Source organism: Gadus macrocephalus, chromosome 18, assembly GCF_031168955.1.
Source record: "Gadus macrocephalus chromosome 18, ASM3116895v1".
In the NCBI taxonomy this organism is placed as follows: domain Eukaryota; kingdom Metazoa; phylum Chordata; class Actinopteri; order Gadiformes; family Gadidae; genus Gadus; species Gadus macrocephalus.
Genome location: NC_082399.1, coordinates 12,787,074 through 12,806,654, shown reverse-complemented (window position 1 = coordinate 12,806,654; position 19,581 = coordinate 12,787,074). Strand labels below are relative to the sequence as shown.

At 49.3% G+C, this 19,581-nt stretch overlaps 1 protein-coding gene and 1 long non-coding RNA gene across 4 annotated transcripts in view; one reads left to right on the top strand and one right to left on the bottom strand.

The window, feature by feature from the left end:
- Window positions 1-371: 371 nt before the first annotated feature.
- On the top strand, window positions 372-3,740 carry LOC132447098 (uncharacterized). Its single transcript, XR_009523033.1, has 2 exons — window positions 372-3,530; window positions 3,572-3,740. It is a non-coding gene; the product is annotated as an uncharacterized LOC132447098 (long non-coding RNA).
- Window positions 3,741-3,745: 5 nt separating this feature from the next.
- rab11fip3 (RAB11 family interacting protein 3 (class II)) overlaps window positions 3,746-19,581 on the bottom strand; it is a 35,791-nt gene continuing 19,955 nt past the window's right edge. For 2 of the 3 annotated variants that reach the window (XM_060037782.1, XM_060037785.1), the window contains 11 exons: window positions 19,204-19,376; window positions 14,345-14,560; window positions 10,081-10,218; window positions 8,984-9,019; window positions 8,748-8,841; window positions 7,224-7,468; window positions 6,067-6,148; window positions 5,564-5,701; window positions 4,666-4,821; window positions 4,240-4,380; window positions 3,746-3,994 (listed from right to left, as the gene is read on the bottom strand). In XM_060037782.1, the coding sequence (XP_059893765.1) occupies window positions 3,878-3,994; window positions 4,240-4,380; window positions 4,666-4,821; window positions 5,564-5,701; window positions 6,067-6,148; window positions 7,224-7,468; window positions 8,748-8,841; window positions 8,984-9,019; window positions 10,081-10,218; window positions 14,345-14,560; window positions 19,204-19,376 (1,536 nt within the window). In that variant the 3' untranslated portion in view covers window positions 3,746-3,877. The remainder of the gene's footprint in view (window positions 3,995-4,239; window positions 4,381-4,665; window positions 4,822-5,563; window positions 5,702-6,066; window positions 6,149-7,223; window positions 7,469-8,747; window positions 8,842-8,983; window positions 9,020-10,080; window positions 10,219-14,344; window positions 14,561-19,203; window positions 19,377-19,581) is intronic. The other variant, XM_060037783.1, reaches the window with a different exon arrangement.

The window sequence follows — 19,581 nt, the reverse complement described above, 5'->3', positions numbered from 1 at the left end:
CATATATCTGGGTGGACAAGCAAACTTGTGATGTCACTATGAAAACCATTCCTTCCCTTTCCCAAACCGCTTGCATCAGCTAATCACAACCACACCTGGTGACATGACACAAAGAATGGGGTTACCGTGGCAACGCAAGCTGATGGAACTGAATGGGTCTTTATGTAGCGATAGAAAGTGCCATCCTTATAGCGGAAAAAACACACACACTATCAGAACAGCTCAGCTGCTCTATATTTTATCTAAAATGTATTCAAGCCTTATAGCTATAGCTATTAGTTGAACATTTTTAAATGGTGTGAATGTTTATCTTGTTTTCTCCATTTAGACTGTTCGTATCACTTCATTTAAGCCATTCAACTTTTCTTTTGTGAGACGTTTTAGGTGGCTAATAAGCAAACAAAAGCAAAGTGCTTCCATACATTTTATTATTATTTGTTCAAGTGTAAAACAAAGTATCTGACCGATATTGGTATCGGCATATAGCCCAAGCTGCGGTATCAATATCGGAAGTGAAAAGATGGAATCGGGACATCCCTAATTTGATCACTTTCTAAATATAGTCAATAACCACACAAACAGCATATTTATTTAATTTCATTTATTTGCTAATCTTACTTCACTTTTTCTTCAACTTGTATTTTTTTTTACAACGACTTAAAATGATAATTCCCCCATAATTGCCTAATAAGGATAACATCTTCCACGGGTATTTCAAAAATATCATACAGTAGTAACCAATACTGTTATAATTTATACATGTATCTCTCAAAATAAGAATAATCTTCAGCTTTACAATTTCATTTTCTACAATATTCCTTCCCCCCGATCTCTCCCGTGTCCCGACTGCCGAGCCATGCACTGCTGTGTGCCTTGATGTCAGTGCCCTTGAGCCAAGTGTACGAGAACGGCGGTTGCGAGCGCGAGAGCAGAAAGTTCAGAAAAAGGTATTTACACCGTGGAGCTGTTGTGAGACAAAGTACGTGGTTTGTTTTTTTAATTCTTGATGACGGTAGGATCGAGACACGGGTTCAGTGTTGAGACTAGCGGGCCAGTTCTTCAGGTTCCATTAAATAAAAATATAAACATAAACGCTGTCCGTTGATCGCCGATCAAAAAAAGCTAAACTGATTGGATGAGAAGTCAAACCGTCTTTGGTGGTTCTTTCTGCAGGGGGCGTTAGTGCTCGTTAAAGTGCATTTATTACATAACTCGTTAACTGTGAGATACCTGGTTAACTGTTACAGAACTAGTTAACTGTTTTAGAGAACTCGTTAACTGCCTTAGTCGTCCTGAAGGGAATGTCGTAGTGTTGCAGACACCAAGGTGGGAATGGGATAGGTTGTTTTTTTTACCATCTCGTTCTCCTGATCTCAAAAAAAAGAAAGAAATGAGTCGGACCAATCGGAAAGCTCAGTTTGGATGTTGGAATCTTTGTCATCTGAAGATGATTGGCCTCCGTACAGGAAGTGACCTCAGAGGGAAGACAAGGCTCATATCTACAAGAAAATAATAATAGCAAGATTCGCGATATCCAATCCAAGTCAAACTCATACGAGATAACATCAACATACAGAACAGTATCATACATCATATATTGTAATGTATCCAATAGACTACAACTTTGCTAGAAAATACTTCTTAAATCAATAACAGGGTTTTTTTTAAACATAGAAGATTTTTCTTTCAGTATTACCCTTCAAAAACAAAAATGAAAAAAAGACCACAGAATATTTACAGATTAGTTTGGTGAGTTAAATACGTGTTTTGGTGAGTTAACTACAGATAATGGAACTGTTAGCTTGTGTCCACACAACATGCTACAATTCAGGCAACCATTGTCCACCGAGAGACGAGAAAGACCACTCTGTCGTTACATCACCTCGACTATAAAAATACCTAGGATCTACAGACGGGTAGAAAACTATACATGTACAAGTCCTTTGAAGCCAAGGCATTCTCCCCCCCAGAGCCACAGGTGAGCTGTACAGGCGAGCAACGGTAGAGATTTACAGGTGGGCTTGACAGGCGAGATTTGGTGAAAACAAAACAACGTTGAATGCAGTGACGGTGAAGAGCTTCAGGCAGTATGGAAACGATCTCCCCCGCTTCAATGGTGTGGAGACCCCCGTGTACAGTCCAGAGACGAGGCTGCGGATAGCGTTCAGCTTCTGTCAAAGATAAGTAATTTTTTAAGTCCAGAGACCTAATAAGGATCCTTCTCTCCCTCCAGAAGGGGTGATGGAAACAAGCCGGAGTCATGAGGGTTCCTGTTCCTCCCTGGTGTAGCTGGGCCCGCTCTGGTCTGATCCAGGGCTCTGGTGGAGTTATTGCAAGCCAAGTGTGGCTTTAGGTAGTCCTTCTCATCATGTCCTTTAGTGGGCTGGCCTCCCCCTAACATCCCATAATAATACCAGCGCATCCCCACCAGTTCATCGGCCCCCGGAGACAACAGCACAGTGATGAAGGAGAGGGAAATACTCTGGCAGAGTGTTTCAGACAGAAGCCAGTATTTGTGTGTTTCTGTGTCAGCACAGCTGTGGTGCCGTCCAGTCTCGCTGCGTTCTGAGCCTCTTTTAGTCCATTTCCCCGTTTCAAATTTAACATTTGACCCCTTGCAAAGAAGTGTCCCTTTTAGACAAATCAAAACACACGTGTGATAAATTCAGAGTGCAAAGTACATTTGATTGTGAAACTTCATAAACATCAATAACCTTATGAACATAAATGATCAGTATTGTTCTCCCCACGGTGGCTCAATGAACTCTCTGACACTGTCACTCAGGAGAACACTGGAGATCAGGTGGGCTGTTCTAGAAAATAAAAAATACACTTCCCAGACTCAACCTCTGTTCCCGTCGTTAAACTTGACATAGGCGCTCGCTATTAAATCACCCCCTCTTTATACATTCTTACACCACTTGGAAATATAATTTAAGTTATTTTACAGTTAGTTCATGGTTGGGTTACTGCTAGCGCCTGGGAATGCAGGGCATGATGGGAAATGAAGTCTTGGTGTCCAACCCACCTGAGGCCCAGGACTCGTGTCATAGCAAAACAAATGCACAGAAAGGAGCAGGATCATAAGCCACCTGGGTCCTTCACTATAACTTATTACTTCACCAGACCCTGTCAAAGCCTTTGAGCAAACAACAAAAAGAGGAAAATAATAAGAAAACACTGCACACACACACACACACACACACACACACACACACACACACACACACACACACACACACACACACACACACACACACACACACACACACACACACACACACACACACACACACACACACACACACGGGTGTCCTTGTGGGTTCCACCCATGGAAACGCCCCCTATCCTTCATGGAGAGGCGCTGCAGACCAACAGAGACCTGCTTGGGGTGGGTCTCCTGGCCAGCGCATCAGAGGACTCATCTCTCAGCCCTGTTTAGGGGACCCTCCCCAGCCCCACCACCCCAGGGGACCAGCAGCACGCTGGGGTCAGATATTCTACCTCTGGGCCAATCGTGGGGATTCGTGGTTGTTTGTTGAAAGGAGGCGGGCTGACTTTAGACCTGGAGTTAAAGGTCTTCATGGGGTCGGACAGCAGAACGATGCGTCCCTTTAGAACCAGGACATGACGTCAAGACAGGAACACGGGACAGCTGGCTTGCCTTCAGAACGGCGAGCTCACGGAACCGACACACCGACACACCGACACACACACACACACACACACACACACACACACACACACACACATTCCAGGGATTTTGAAACAAAATAGCTTATTCTTCATCACCAACACCAGCAGACAGTGTCTGAAATACAATTTGCAATGCGACCATTGTTAAGCAGGCTGCGGGCTGAGCCCGGGGCCGACAGGGTCAGTACTTGACCTCCAGGATGGAGGGGTTGCACTCCATGATGGCTACGATGATCTTGTCGATGTAGTCCTGTAGACGGTAGTTGATCTCCTCCTGCTTGTGGACCGCCTCCATCAGCTGGTAACACAGACACACACACACACAGGGACACAGACACACACAGGGACACAGACACACAGACACACACAAAGGAACAAACATACATACATACACACACACACAGGCGATTATACATCGTTGAGATACGATTCAGGTTAAATGCTAAAAAAAACAACAATGGTGTATCAAAGACACATGAGAAGGCTGGGAAGAGCATGGGAAGGTTCTAGAGGAAGTGAGACAGAAAGGGGGGGGCAGCCTACCTCTCCACGGGAGACGGAGTTGATCTCTGCAGCAAGTGAGTCCGAGAAGGGCGCGGTCATGAGGTTCTTGGCTCCCTGGATGCTGAGGTTGATGATCTGTCCGTTCAGCTCGTCGTTCTGCTCCTTCAGGCTGCGGTTGTCCTGGAAACAGAGCCGAGGAGACAACAAACTAATTAATTCCGCCGTACCTTCCTGCCTGACTGACTGCTAACTTCAATATCCTCAACATTTGTTGGTTTCTGTTCATGTATGGGTGGCTCCATGAATAGGACTATTGTGTCTGTGTGCGAGTGTCTATGTCCACGATAGTGTGTATTTACATTCAAGCATGTGTGTCTACATGTGTCTGTATGTATGCATGTGTGTGTATTCATATGCATGTAGGTGTGTGTGTGTAGGTGTGTGCGCGTGTGTGCGTGCGTCTACCTGTTTAAGGCGCTTGACCTCGTGCTCCAGCTCCGCCTCCCGGGTGCGTGTGTGGTACTCCTGAAGCCCGGCGCTGGGGAGCCGCCCCCTCCGGCCCTCCGCCTCCAGCTTGTACAGCTGCAGGTGTTCCAGCTGCTTACGCAGGTCCTCGATCAGCTGCACACACACACACACACACACACACACACACACACACACACACACATTAGTATACATAGCGAGAGTAAAGATTACAAAACACACACACAATCCTGTCAGACTACTACACAATCAGACTAAAACACAGCACACACACACACACACATTAGTATACATAGCGAGATTAAAGATTACAAAACACACACGCAATCCTGTCAGACTACTACACAATCAAAACTAAAACACAGCTTTACTGAGCAAGCCTATTTAATATAGTCAGAGGACGAGGCGGCCTCGAGATCCCGTGTTGAATGGACAAAATGTTGACTTTATACGGAATTACCTTCCAACCTCCGTCTGTGCAGTCATTTCTGCTGTCAAAGTTAGCCCAGGGGACGTGCTTCTGCTCATGTTTCCGCTTCTACTAGACATTTTGGATTGCTAGACAGGCCTCACAAAGTACCTTCGCTCGTGGTGTGGGTAACTTAATGGAACAGGAGGTGCATTTCAGCTCAAACTGAATAAGAAGCATTTTCTCGGTAGCGACTTTAAGACTTTAAGGGACGCGTTCGATTTCAGAGGACAAGAAAAAGACCGATTTGGCTGGGTCCCTTATAATATAACATACTATGGCGTGTGTGTGTGTGTGTGTGTGTGTGTGTGTGTGTGTGTGTGTGTGTGTGTGTGTGTGTGTGTGTGTGTGTGTGTGTGTGCGTGCATGCATGTGCTGTGGTGTGTGCGCATGTGTTTGTAGGGGCACCTCCTGCGTGCTCTCCTTCTCCTTCTGGCTGAGGTGGCGTTCGTGGCTCAGCTTGTCTGACATCTTCCTGCGCGTCTCCTGCTCCTCGATCAGCCGCTCCGCCACCTCCTCCAGCTCGTCCTGACTCCTCTGCTTCTCCTGGGGGAGATACGGAGGGCCGGGGGTCAAACATGTGGCTGTTTGTGTTGATGGGTGATTCGTGTTTGTTTGCTCGTAGAATTGTTCATGGGTGTGTAATAGTGTTCATGTGTGTCTGTGTGGTAGTGTGTATAAGTGTTCATTTGTGTGTAGTAGTGAGTGTGTGTGTGTGTGTGTGTGTGTGTGTGTGTGTGTGTGTGTGTGTGTGTGTGTGTGTGTGTGTGTGTGTGTGTGTGTGTGTGTGTGTGTGTGTGTGTGTGTGTGTGTGTGTGTGTGTGTGTGTGTCTTAGTATGTATGTGTGTGTGCTGGTGTTAGTATTTGTGTGTGTGTGTCATTGCTTGTGTCTGTATGCCCTGGTGTGTACCTCCTCCAGTCTCTCTATGTTGGCTCTCAGGCAGGGAACACATGACCTCAGCTCACTGTTCTCCTCATCCAGCTGCTGCATCCTGAAACACACACACACACACACACACCCTTAATACTTGCCCTCAAGGGAAGGCCAACACGCTTTCTCTGGCCAACTTCTGCTAGATAATTTATTTTCACACTTTTTTCTACACTGCTGTTTAGACTTACACAAAAGTTTTAAACATGTAGGAGTAGATAGTCTCTTACCAAACGTTTATAAAACTTTGTGCATTTAAGTCAAGATTTGGACCAGGCTCAAACCATAGCTCTTCTATGTAAAACTTGTATTGTAGAATGACATTGCGGTATAGTCATTTATTTACACATTGCTCATTTTAACAACCATTCGCAACAAGATGAGCACTAGCTAGCTGAATAACTCAGTACAACAGACGAAAAGAACAAAGTTTGTGTCGGCCGTCACCATGGGACAGTGACTCATCCTCAATGACCCCACCTTCTCGCAAATAATAATAACTCTCAGCTCAAAACGCATGGTCTTCAATTACGGAGTTGGAATTGAGCTGAAAAAGGAGTTCACTTACCCTTTGAGCTTATTTTTAAATCCTGCCCTTAACATTAAACCCTTAAAAAAAAAAAGACGAGGCATTGAACGGTCACCTCAGTTGCAACCTTAAACAGACCACAGTTGAGGCTGTGGAAGGTTTCTACCACCAGAGGGCCTCATGGAGTCTCCAACAGTCACAAAAGGTATTAAAAAACCTCCAGAGGTCTGTATCTGTATCTGTACGGTCTGTTGTTCAGTCTGAATGGACAGATTCATCTCAGATCTGCCTTCCATAACGCAGTGGTCTATATGGCCTACTCTATCTTCACGTTGTTTAAGAGTAGTAGCTAGAAGCTGGTTTAGGCCTCAGGCTTCTGTACAGCGTCGTCCTCTGTGTCTTTAACAAGTGCCAAGACTTCAAATGAAGTATACGGTACTTCCGCCTCTAATAGCCGCCGTAAGAACACCCTTGGTCCCTACACACCCGTTCTCTACCCGACTGGGTCTCTACCCCCCCCCGCCCAGATAAATTCCCCCCTGGTCTCTACACCCCTTGGGTCTCTGCCCAATGGGTCATATACACCCACACACACACATTAACCCACCTGGTCTGCAGGTTCTCCAGCTCCAGCCCCAGGTCCCGCTCCATCTTGGCGAGCGCCTCCTTGTGGCGACGCTCCTCCTGCTCCAGGCACTCCTCGGCGTACACCTCCTGCTCCTTCAGCTGCTCCTCCAGGGCGTTGGCGCGGTGCACCAGCTGCAGGTTCTCCTGCCGCAGCCGGGCGTGCACCTCCCCCGACGCGTCAGACTCCTTCTCCAGCTCCGCCACGCGCCGCTCCAACAGGAGCACCTGGCCGGGGGGGGAGAGAGGAGGAGGTGAGGGGGGTGGAGGAGGTGAGGGGGATGGAGGAGTTGAGGGGGGAGAGGAGGTGAGGGGGGAGAGGAGGTGAGGGGGATGGAGGAGTTGAGGGTGGTGGAGGAGGCGAGGGTGGTGGAGGAGGAGGTGAGGGTGTTGGAGGAGGTGAGGGTGGAGGAGGAGGTGAGGGTGGTGGAGGAGGCGAGGGTGGTGGAGGAGGAGGCGAGGGTGGTGGAGGAGGAGGTGAGGGTGGTGGAGGAGGAGGTGAGGGTGTTGGAGGAGGTGAGGGTGGTGGAGGAGGCGAGGGTGGTGGAGGAGGAGGCGAGGGTGGTGGAGGAGGAGGTGAGGGTGGTGGAGGAGGAGGTGAGGGTGTTGGAGGAGGTGAGGGTGGTGGAGGAGGCGAGGGTGGTGGAGGAGGAGGTGAGGGTGTTGGAGGAGGTGAGGGTGGAGGAGGAGGTGAGGGTGGTGGAGGAGGTGAGGGTGGTGGAGGAGGCGAGGGTGGTGGAGGAGGAGGTGAGGGTGGTGGAGGAGGAGGTGAGGGTGGTGGAGGAGGAGGTGAGGGTGTTGGAGGAGGTGAGGGTGGTGGAGGAGGTGAGGGTGGTGGAGGAGGCGAGGGTGGTGGAGGAGGAGGTGAGGGTGGTGGAGGAGGAGGTGAGGGTGGTGGAGGAGGAGGTGAGGGTGTTGGAGGAGGTGAGGGTGGTGGAGGAGGTGAGGGTGGTGGAGGAGGAGGTGAGGGTGGTGGAGGAGGAGGTGAGGGTGGTGGAGGAGGAGGTGAGGGTGGTGGAGGAGGAGGTGAGGGTGGTGGAGGAGGAGGTGAGGGTGGTGGAGGAGGAGGTGAGGGTGGTGGAGGAGGAGGTGAGGGTGGTGGAGGAGGAGGTGAGGGTGGTGAAGGAGGAGGTGAGGGTGGTGGAGGAGGAGGTGAGGGTGGTGGAGGAGGAGGTGAGGGTGGTGGAGGAGGAGGTGAGGGTGTTGGAGGAGGTGAAGGTGTTGTGGAGGAGTTGAAGGTTTTGTGGACGAGGTGAACGTGTTGTGGACGAGGTGAAGGTGTTGTGGACGAGGTGAACGTGTTGTGGACGAGGTGAAGGGGCAGGAGGTAGGTGATAGGAGTCGATCAGTCAGCTATGTTTTATGAGAAACCGCTCCTGCCTCATTCCTCCATCAGATGGTGCGTCACCATCGGACCGTGTCTGGATTATGATTTGCTTCTGATCAGGGTTATCTGGACTGGGATTGGCTCGTGGGGGGGCGGCCGAGCCGAGGGGGGGTCTGTCACCTTGTCAGTGATATCGTTATCGGCGAGCTCCAGGATGTCTCGCGTCAGGTCGCTCACGGTGTCCAGCGTCATCGAGCTGTTCTGGAGCAGGTGCCTGCCGTACATATACACGTAGTTAGCCTAGCATAGTGCATGAGCCTAAACAATAAGCCAAATGCATTAGCATAGTTTAGCGCATTCGCCCATTAACCTAGCAGAACAACCCAATGGTAAACTATACCAGTTTGGTAGCCTACCTTGCCACCTTCTTGCTGGAGAGTCGCTTGCCAGAGCTGGGGAGGGATAGAAAGAACAACAGGAAACAGATCAGGAAAAGAGAATGGACAGGAAGTAGACCCAATCAGCTGATGTCTTTACTATACTAGGAGAGATAGTGAGGGAGAGACAGAGAGGGACAGATAGAGAGAGAGAGCAAGAGATAGACCAGCGGCTCTACAGCCACCCAGAAGACACCACTGCACCACACCATCAGAGCGCTGGTCTACGATGATATGATGTGAGACCAGGGTCTGGTTAACTCTGCTCTTTCACCAACAAGATGTCACGCCAACACAGCAAACCACACCAGACGAGTCGAAATGGGAACATGAATGTAATGTGATGCAATGTTGACTTTTTGAGCTTTTAGCCACACAGAAACCAAGCAAGACAACCAAAGTAAAACAGGGACAGAAGGAAACTGGAAGGGTTATTGGAATTTGTTGTTTTTCATGAAGCTGGCTGAATAACTAGGTAGAAATTCAAACCAATCAGAAAAATAGGATTGCAATGACCTGTTTAGCCAGAGGTGGCGCCCTATCGGCACTATGATCCTTGTGTTGGGTGACTCTTTAAAATCATCAGTCATGTGTTTGTGTGTTTGAGATTGTGTGTTCAGAACTGGATGTACAGCACATCATAAAGAGGACTACAAACTGTAGCCAATAAAATATGTTTTCGGGCCTTGAATTGGCCGGTAGAGAATGGGCGTGGCTAGTAGAGAGAGAGGGCTGCAGATGAACAGAGTACCGGGCAGGCACTAGGACCCAGCAAACAGCAAAAACAACACCAACACCACAAACACCACACTGCTATCGACACACCCGCCTGCATTGAGATGGGGGAGATGCAACCAAACACACACGTACACAAACCATAATAATACTGCGTGCACAGGAAGTGACATCACAGTGCCTTTGGTAACACGCAGTAGGGCTATGGCGAAGTAATGGCGGCTAAGGGCCCAGCTTGAAGGGAAGCTGTTGGGGTGGAGATGGAGGTGAGGAGGGTGGAGGTGGAGGTGGGGGAGGAGGGTGGAGGTGGGGGGGGGGGGCTGGTGAAGGGCGGGGGTTACCTAGTCATCTCCAGGAAGTTAAGGCGTGTGGAGAGATCTTCCAGACGGTTGATTTGTTTGTGACACTGGCTACAGAAGAAGTCCTGCGCCTCCTCTCTCAGGTAGCTCCGCAAGCAGTCAGAGAGAGGAGAAGGAGCACTGGAGAGGAGGAGGAGAGGACAGGAGAGGAGAGAGGAGAGGAGAGGAGAATAGAAAAGAGGAGCAGATGGGAGATTAGAGGATAACAAAAGGAGGGGAGTACAGGAGAGCAGAAGAGGGTACAGGAGATGATAGGTGAGAACAGGAGAGGAGTGAGGAGAGGATAAGGGAGTAAAGAGGGGAGGGAAAGGAAAGGGGAGAGGAAAGGAGGGGAGAGCAGAGGAGAGGATAGATGAGAAGAGAGGAGAAGAATGATAAAAGGAAAAGGTGCGTGCAAAATGTTGAAGTGGAAGTGTTTAAGTGAAAGAGTGAATGAGAGAGTAATAAATGAAACGGTGAGAGGAGGTAAGAGTGTGCAAAGGTAAATTCAGGTGGGACGTGGGGGTTAGTGGTTAGTCATATTGCTAGTAGCCCTAGTAGTGGGTAGTTCCGGTCGTTTCACTGCATGTTGTGTTTCATAACATGGATGTCTTCTTTCGTTCGTTCGTTTCTCAAACCATCCATGACGGTAACCTAGCAGCAGATCAGCGACCTGCTAGCTGTTAGCATGGGGCCAGCAGACGGCCAGCGGGAGTGACGTCTGTAACAGGTTGAAGCCACGCAGAGACGGGCTGTGTGGGGAGCATGTATGTGACTAACTGATATGAATGTGTGAAAGTATAAATGAGACGTTATATGCAGTTTGTGTTGAACTATGCATGCGAGTGTTTGATTGAATATGTGTGTAACAGTGTAAGTGTAGCTGTTAGTGAGTGTGGATATATCTGAATGTATTCATGCGTGAGTGTATGAATCTGTATTTTTGTGTGTGTAGGAGGCAGTGAGAGGGGGAGAGGTCACATGGGATTCGTTGTTTTGGGAGCCGTGTGTGTGTGTGTGTGTGTGTGTGTGTGTGTGTGTGTGTGTGTGTGTGTGTGTGTGTGTGTGTGTGTGTGTGTGTGTGTGTACGTGTGGCATAGAATAAATAGCATATATACAATTTACAAATCATTCAAGGGGGAACCTCATCAACATTCGACAATTGGTGACTCATTGCGTCGTTGATGATGACATCATTTTGGAAGTACATACTGGCACCTTAGGGGAGGTGGGGGAGGGGACGTTCAATTGCTTGCAATCTGCAATGTCACGGTCGGATGCCATTCAATTCTAACACTGGACCTTTAACTAACAAGGCAAAGCCTAATATCATTCATATTGTTTGCCTGAAAATCTAAAGCATCAAATTAAACCATCACGTTGTAACTTTCGGTCACTCAGAGAGCCAACTGAGTTTTACATTATTAGTAATACATTATTATACAGATTTGCTAAAGTACTACTCAACTAATTATGCACTTATGTAAAGAACTGTGACCATTTATTGTCTTTTGACGTGCGTGTTTGTGTCAGAGAGCACTGTTCTCGCGTGTGTGGCTGCCGCTTGTACCTCTCTCTCAGTTTTGTGTCCCTTTCTTGCTTCTTGTCTCCCTACCGTGTCAGGTCGGCTGTCTTAGATTGCTGTTTATCTGTTTCCCTGCCATCGACCCTAACTGCGGTGCTCTCCTGAACGCTCTCTGCTAACTGGCTATCGCTAGCCCGTACCACCGGGTTTGTCGTTTAGCTAGTGGAGCGACCCTTCCCTCCCAATTCCCCCCGGACTATTTCCTTTCACGTGGACAACCCTCTCAAGCCCTTTGCCGACGCCCTCTACGCCTGAACAATGCAAGTCATTCCTTAAATTCTTTGCCGATACAATCACCACTATTAAAATCTCTGTCCTCTGCGTCTGACCCAGCAGCCCCTACTCTGGCCCCTCTCCTCGCCATCTCTCTTTTCCCCCCTACCCCTCCCCGCATCGCCATCTCTCCCACTTGGCACCTGTTGCCCCCTCCATCATCTCTAAACTCATCAGCTCAGCCAAACCCACAGCCTGCTCCCTTGACCCCAATGCCACACTTAACTTTTCAGCTCTGCACTGTCGCCACAGAATTGTTAACTGCCGCTCTCCCCCCAATCCTCAAAAAATACCATAACCCCCATCTCCCCTTCCTCTCACATCCCTTGAACACCTCGTCGCGACAGAAACCCAAACACAAATCCTCAAAGTATCCTTCCTTTCTGCCGACACCGGTGCCCTTAACATCCTCATCCTCTTCAACCTGAGTGCAGCCTTCGACATAGTGAGCCACAACATCTTTCTCACTCGACTCGTAGACCTCGGTATATAAGACACTGCTCTCATCTGGCTCCGGTCCGACCTCTCCAGCAGATGAATCATCATCTCTATTCATCGTCTCTATTGCCCCTAAGCAGAACAAATCACTACACTACACCGCTACACTTCTTCACTCCTCTCGCTATTAGGCTATTAAACATCGACAGTTGCCATTTTAAGTAACTGTTATATTCCTTTAGACTTGGTTATGTACATGGACCATGACATGTTGTTTTATTTACTGCTGCCGGCTGTTTCCTTGTTCTGACCTATGTACATTGAGCTGTTGCCTCTGGCAACTATCCTGTCTGAGTTTTTGGGGTCTTTAGATTGTGTGTAAGGAAAGCTGCAAAAGAATTGCCCTTCTTTGGATAAATAAAGTTGGAAGCTTCACCACTCCTCTGTCTCATCCATCAAGGCGTTCCCCAAGGCTCTTTACTTGGCCTACTCCTCTTAATTATTTACATTCTCCCTCTCGGACAGATTCTCCGTCATTTGAACCTGGACTTCCACTGCTATGTCGATGACACTCAGATATACCTTAACACCAAATCCCCCCAAAACCCCTCAGACTCAACAGTGACAAAACTGAAATCTCCCCTTCCTCACAGGAATACCTGTGATCCCTGATCCCACCCTCTCCCTCTAACCTCATATCCGCCAAGTCATCAAAACCTATTTTTACCACCTTTGCAATATTGCAAAGATCAAAGACCTTCACTAACTGGCTCCCCCATATCTCCCTGACCCCCTCTCCCCCTCCCAACCCTCAGATCCACCGCATCCATCAGTCCCGCCTCAAGACCCATCTATTCTCTTCTGTCTCCCCCTCTCCCTCCCATCCACCCCAGTGTGTTTCTGCTGACTGCCTGTTGTCTGTTTCACAACCAGCACCTCTCAGTGTAAAGTGTCGTTGAGTCTTAGAAAAGCGCTATACAAGTCTTAATTTATTATTAATATTATTGGCACTAATATACTTGTGGTCAGAGGGAAAACATTGCTCTGAAGCTCAGCCTGAGGAGGAGGAGGAGGAGGAGGAGGAAGAGCAGCAGCGGCAGGAGGGTTAGAATCTTCCTAGCTGCTCTTATCTACTACTGAACAAACAGTACAACAGGGCCATTTGAACAAAGCTCCCATTGTTTCTCTCTCCTATCAGGACGCAGATAACAGGAGAACAGACACACCGAGCCTCATGGCATCAGCCCATATACAACCTTTCCTAATCACCACGGGATACGAGCCTTCTGCGAGAGGGCCCTAACGGTCACCCAATGAAGTGTATTTTGCAAATATACTTTTTCTATCTTTGGTTATCATTACCCAGTCATATGTGTTGATAACGTCTTCGTATTTAAAATTCAAATCTTGAGAGTGTGACCCCCTTTTGATTAGAAACATTACACTTCCCGAATTGTCAGCTTGGCAGACGGCTTTACCGCCGGGGTTGAAATCACGGCTGAATGCAGAGTTTGTTTCCCATATGCTCCACAGCTGAATTACACCCCCGGAATCGTGTGTTGGATCAGCATTCTGTAAGCTTTGGGTTGAGGCTTGGAACGGCCATAATAATGAAGGAAAGATGCTCCACTGACGGCTCGGTTTAAGATGTTCCACCACTCCCGATAGCGAGCGTCAATTCACAACTCTCATGCATAAAGCATGCAACTACTTCTACGTTGATCATTTTCGGATGTTGCGAAATCTAATGTACACCAATGTATGAACGCACTTTGCAGAACATGTGACGCACATAATCCGTGGCACATGGGCGAGAAACAATGAGGCAGTGGAGCCCAGGTGTTACAGAACTGACCGTAAGGGTTTAGGTAGCAATCATTAAACTGTTATATATTTACAAACGAGTAGTACCATAACATAGTAACATAAAGGCCTGTGTGCGCACACGTCTATATGTATATTGATATCTACCTGGGGGACATGATGAGGGAGGAGCAGGTGATCTGCTCGGGGGTGTGAAGGGCCCCGGGGCCACCATCCTCAGCAGGCCCCTCCTCCTGATCCTCCACCCCGCCCTCAAGGAGCTCTGCCCCATGGTTCTCCCCAAAGTCCTCAAAGTGCTCCTCCTCGCCTCCCCCCATCACCGTCACCAGGGAGAGGTCCTGCAGCTCAGAGTTCAGGGAGAACCTGCAACACACACACACACACACACACACAGGGTTAAGCTGACAACCTTGTTTGGTTGTTTGTAGGTGCGTGTGCGTGTGTGTGTGTGTGTCTAAAAGAGGCATGTGTATTTTCTCCATCCAGGCCTCTTGTCTGATTCCATGGCCTTCTGCAACAGAAAGTCGTTCTGACCATCACAAACAGGCCAGTTGATGTATGTAGTTCTTTGATAGAGTTCAGTTGACCCATGTCGTTTCAGATGAGTGGATAGTAGAACTACAAGTACCAGCCAACCTTTTAAACAGAGCTGTTTGAATATGCTTTAAACCGTGGCTGTGAGTTTGGATCTTATATGAGTAATTCTCCCGCTCTGCAGGAGGAACGAGCACACACACACACACCCACCCCTAACACACAGCTGCACGTCGTAGTGTTGTGTATACAGACACCCCTCCCTTAGCGTCCAGCTGTGTATTATTGTGTTGCGTAAACAAACACACACCACCATGCACACCCCTAGCGTCCAGCGAGAGACCAGGAGCGGGGTTCGGTGTGGATTCTTGTTTCACAACACTGGCTGCTTCTCACACTGGGGAGTAGAAGGCTCCACAGCTCCACCAGAGAGCTGTAACAAGATCTGTCTCTTATGACAGACGTCAACACAACACGGACACTGAGGTGCGGGGGGGGGATCAACAGCATGCCAGCGCAAATCACATCCGAAACCTGTTTGAACCGGGCAGACCTGAATGAGCAGATCTTGAGCGTGTAATTTGGTCATTAATGGTTGGCGACGGATGTGGAGCAATCTGGACGAGTGTCTACAACCGGAGGAGATAATCTGTTGATTCACATTAATCCACCGAGTCTGCCTTGGCCGGACAAACTGTCTCACGGTTTTCTGGCAACTGCAGTTGGGTTGAATGCAGAGCTATCTATTGGCCCTGATCGCGGCCTGAATTGCTGAACTGCAGAGATGTGCTGAATTGTTCTGAGATTCGGGGCAGGCCTGGGTGTGTGCCCGGTTAGTCTAGCACGTAAATACATTCAGAATACACCTAAGCATAGGTTTCCTATGAATAGCAAGGGGTTAGCTTTAGGCCCAATCCCATTTCTACCCCTTACCCCTTCCCCCTTCAAAACAAGGGGGAGGGGTAAGGGGAGGGGTAAGGGGTAGAAATGGGATTGGGCCTTAGATTCTCCTTCAACACTAGGGTTCGCTGGTGGTTGAACATCAAACTGTTGCCATGGTGATTTGCCGCCCGGGATAGAATGGGGTGTCTAATAGGCCCTTTTCACAGAGGTGTTACCGCAGGACCTACACAGTTGACACTCACAACACTAATTACAGGTCTGCTCCACTTGTGTATCAAAGCACACGTAGGGCAGCAGACTTATCGTCACTCGTTAGGTCTAGTCCCGGTCCCCTGCTGCATGTAAGTAAAACCCGGTCCAAGGGGTCAAGCCCACTACAGAAATACAACCCGTGTTTCTGTAAAGGGCTTGACCTGTTTTTGTCCCACGATGACACCACTGTGGACAGGTTCAATAGAGCTTGTTAAGGTAGGGGGTGGGGGGTCAAAGGGCGGAGGGTAAAGTCTTTGACGTTGGGTACCAAGAGGGCAGGGGGTAGAGGACTGGGGCCGGGCTCGGGGGCTTTAGGAAAGAAGACTCGGGGCACTGGGGGGGGGGGTGGAAGCGGATCGGGAGGGCACTCACCCCGAGGTCAGACCCGGGTGCAGGTCCCCGACCGACAGCGCCGGCGAGGCGAGCGAGCGCATCTTGCGGCGACCTCGAACGCCCTGGCGGGAGAGCCGGGGCCCGACGGGGGGGGGGCGCACGCCAGACAGCCAGAGAGGAATCCTGACGGCCCTCACCTTCCCACGCTCCACGCGGCAACGACAACGCACACACACACCGCCCGCCGCGTCCAGTCAAACACTGCGGCACGGACTACCACATGCCACGCTAGGACCGGGACATGGTCTTGAGCTACTTCTGGGCAGTGATGGCTAATGAGAGCTTTAATGCTAAGTAGCGCGCCGCGACTGTCAGGCATGCCCAGTCCCCAGGCTTTTTTTTTGGGGGGGAGGGGAGTGGGTGTGGTTAATCCCGTCTGGAGTAGTAATCCTTTTCTAAATGCAACCGTCGCAGAGGGCAGCAGCCTAACCTCTAGCTGGGCGAGCAAGACCAGCAGAGATTCACATTCCCTGGAACAGGAAATGATTGAAGTTGTTTTTGAGGGGAAAACCTGCTGACGTGGCTGTCCTTGTGTTACACTTGATCAGTGATCTTAAAACAAGACTCAAGCAGGCGGGGGGGGGGGGGGGGGGGGGGGGGATGGGGGGGATGGGGAGGGTTAACTCTACACTTTGGTCAAGATATTTAATATTTAAGGGAGGATTCGGTGCTCCTGAGTCACTTGTTGAAATCAAAGAGGGTTTCCTGCCAGGAGCGAGCGGGTCAAGCGAGCCCTGACCAGTCAGCATTTCCACCGGGGGGGGGGGGGGGGGGGTTGGATCACTGTGGGAATGTGGGGGAGGAACTGAGAGGGAGTGGAACTGGAGAACTGAAAGACCAAAAAAAACAAACATATGGGGCAAAAAAGAGCGAGAGAAAAACGCTATCTCGACACTTCCTGGAATTCAAGGTCTACCCGTGGTACAGGAAGCTCCAAACACATCCCTGACTAGGGTCAAGTGCACATCCATCATCCAGCCCCACCGACAGGTGGTGGTGGGGGGTGATGTGTCAGCAGAGAGGGCTGACACATCACCCGTGCCCCACCACCCTGGCCTCCCTTCCAGGAGGCCAGGGTGGTGTTTTAGCCGAGTCATGGAGGATCTGTAGGGAAGGACACGGGCAATGAGGGGGGGGGGGGGGGGCTAGAATGCTGCTGCTACTGCTATTTAAATTATGCTAAGCTAAATCAAGTCTGCGAAGTGGTGTTTTGTCTTTTTTTTTTTAAAAGAATGGACAAAAAAAATGTTCTTGCATTTCTTGAAACAAATCTTGATCTTGACACAAAAGCAAAGAAAACGTCCCCTCCATCTCCTCTCGCTCCCTTCTTCCCTAAGTTTCCCCGCCATTGAGAAGGGTTGCATTCATGCACCTGTGACTGACAGACAAGATGGATTCCCCGAACCAATCAGGGAAGAAATGCCTTGAAGTCAGAAATTACACAGATGTTGTCTAAAATCTAAAATGGTCTCATGCAGTGGCATGCACAGTCGAAAAAGACATTCTCACAGAGCATTTCGGTCACTAGTAGCTGACGGATGGCTATGGCATTAGTAACAACACTCAAATAACAGCTCTTGAATCTAACCTACAGCACCTTTAACTACCACTGACTTCTACACACACACACACAAAGGCAGAGCACTCCAACATGTGTTTTACAGCTGTGGACCAGCATTAGGATATGACACACCTTGAATCACTAGGAGGTAATAACTCTCACAAGACACATAGTCTATACCCAACAGGACAGATTGTCTATACCCTACATGAGCCAAGACCGGCTAGACGACAGCACTAAAGCCCCCCCCGGTCTCCAGCCAGGGCTGTAGCTACACAATTTAAAGCCTTTACAACAGGATATTAAGTGTTTAAATGAGACAGATCTATTGGCTACACAACCTCCGGTGGGAAGGTTTAATAGGACAGGTGTATTATCTACTCCATTATTGTACATTGTAATTAAGGGGTAAACATGCAAGGCAGTAACAATCGCTCGCTAGCGGTCGTTTGAGAAGACGGTGCAATTAGACACTGGTAGAAAAGGGATTCATACCCATGTGATTAATAAGGGCAGAGGATTAACTCATGGTCACCTGCATGATCACACTAAATGGCTCAATACACCGGAGTAGAGCGGGGTTAATCGACGGGGTCACTGCCACCTGGGAATGCAGAGAGGTTTTCGTACGAGGTAAGAAGCCCTCATTAGCTAAGCTTTTCAGCAGTATCACAACAAAACAGCTCCACCGTCACCAAGCCTGGGAACTCTCCCACCGCCTTCTGATAACGTGCAGCGTAGCCTGGGTAACACTACGATACCGGACAGGAGATGATTGTGGAACTCCTCCGGCCAGTGTTGTTCTGCCAATGTCTATTTTGTCAAAGGTTTTTTTACGATAGTGTTGGTATTTGTCATCCTCCCGCGTCACCGTGCAGCGAGGGGAAATGACGCGGGCGTCACTAGACCACAGGCCCCCCGGCAGGCCTCTCACCCACATGGAGGGACCATAACCCGGATCCCCCGCCTATGAGTGGGTGCATGAACGGCTGAATGTGAGGGACACACTGTAACGCACTTCTGTGGCCACAGGTTAGGAAGCACCATATAAATGCACTGTTTAGATGCACTGTTCTAGTGATACCTCTGCTTGTTGTTGTTTTTTTTACATGAAGCATTTGCTGAAAGAACCAAACCTCCCTTTGACCCCTGCAGATACTCGTTTCTGGTCGACGACGGACAACTCGTCCACCTCTTCATTCATAGATGTCAATCGCATGCGTGGCTTGTTCATAACCTCGATTCTAAATCGCTTCGGGACAAGCATTTGCCCGATGCGCAAGTGTTATCAGTGTATATGTAAGCATGTACGTGATTGTAGAGCACATGTCCGGTGGTCCACGGACACGGCGAGGACACCGACCTGTTCCCGGAGTCCTCTGCGTCGTGCAGCGTGGCCTCGATGCCGCTGTCCGTCTCCACCTCCTCGTGCATCTCCGGCTGCAGCAGCGCGCCCGTGTCCTCATCCGTGAACGTCTCGCACTCGCTGTAGGTGCTCTCCGAGCCCAGGTAGGCGCTGTCCGTCACCTCGTTTTGCTGCGAGGACGCAAATCACAATCAGCGTCTCATCCCCGGGTCATTTTACAGATGCATACGACTCCGTGGGGCTTTAATAGAGCGAACACAGATGAACACAGATGTCAGTCATAACCTGGACTGTGCGTCTGCTATTGTATCTACCAGCGCACGGGTGGTAGACTAAACTGGTGGGGGTATTAAATGTAACGAATATTACATCTGA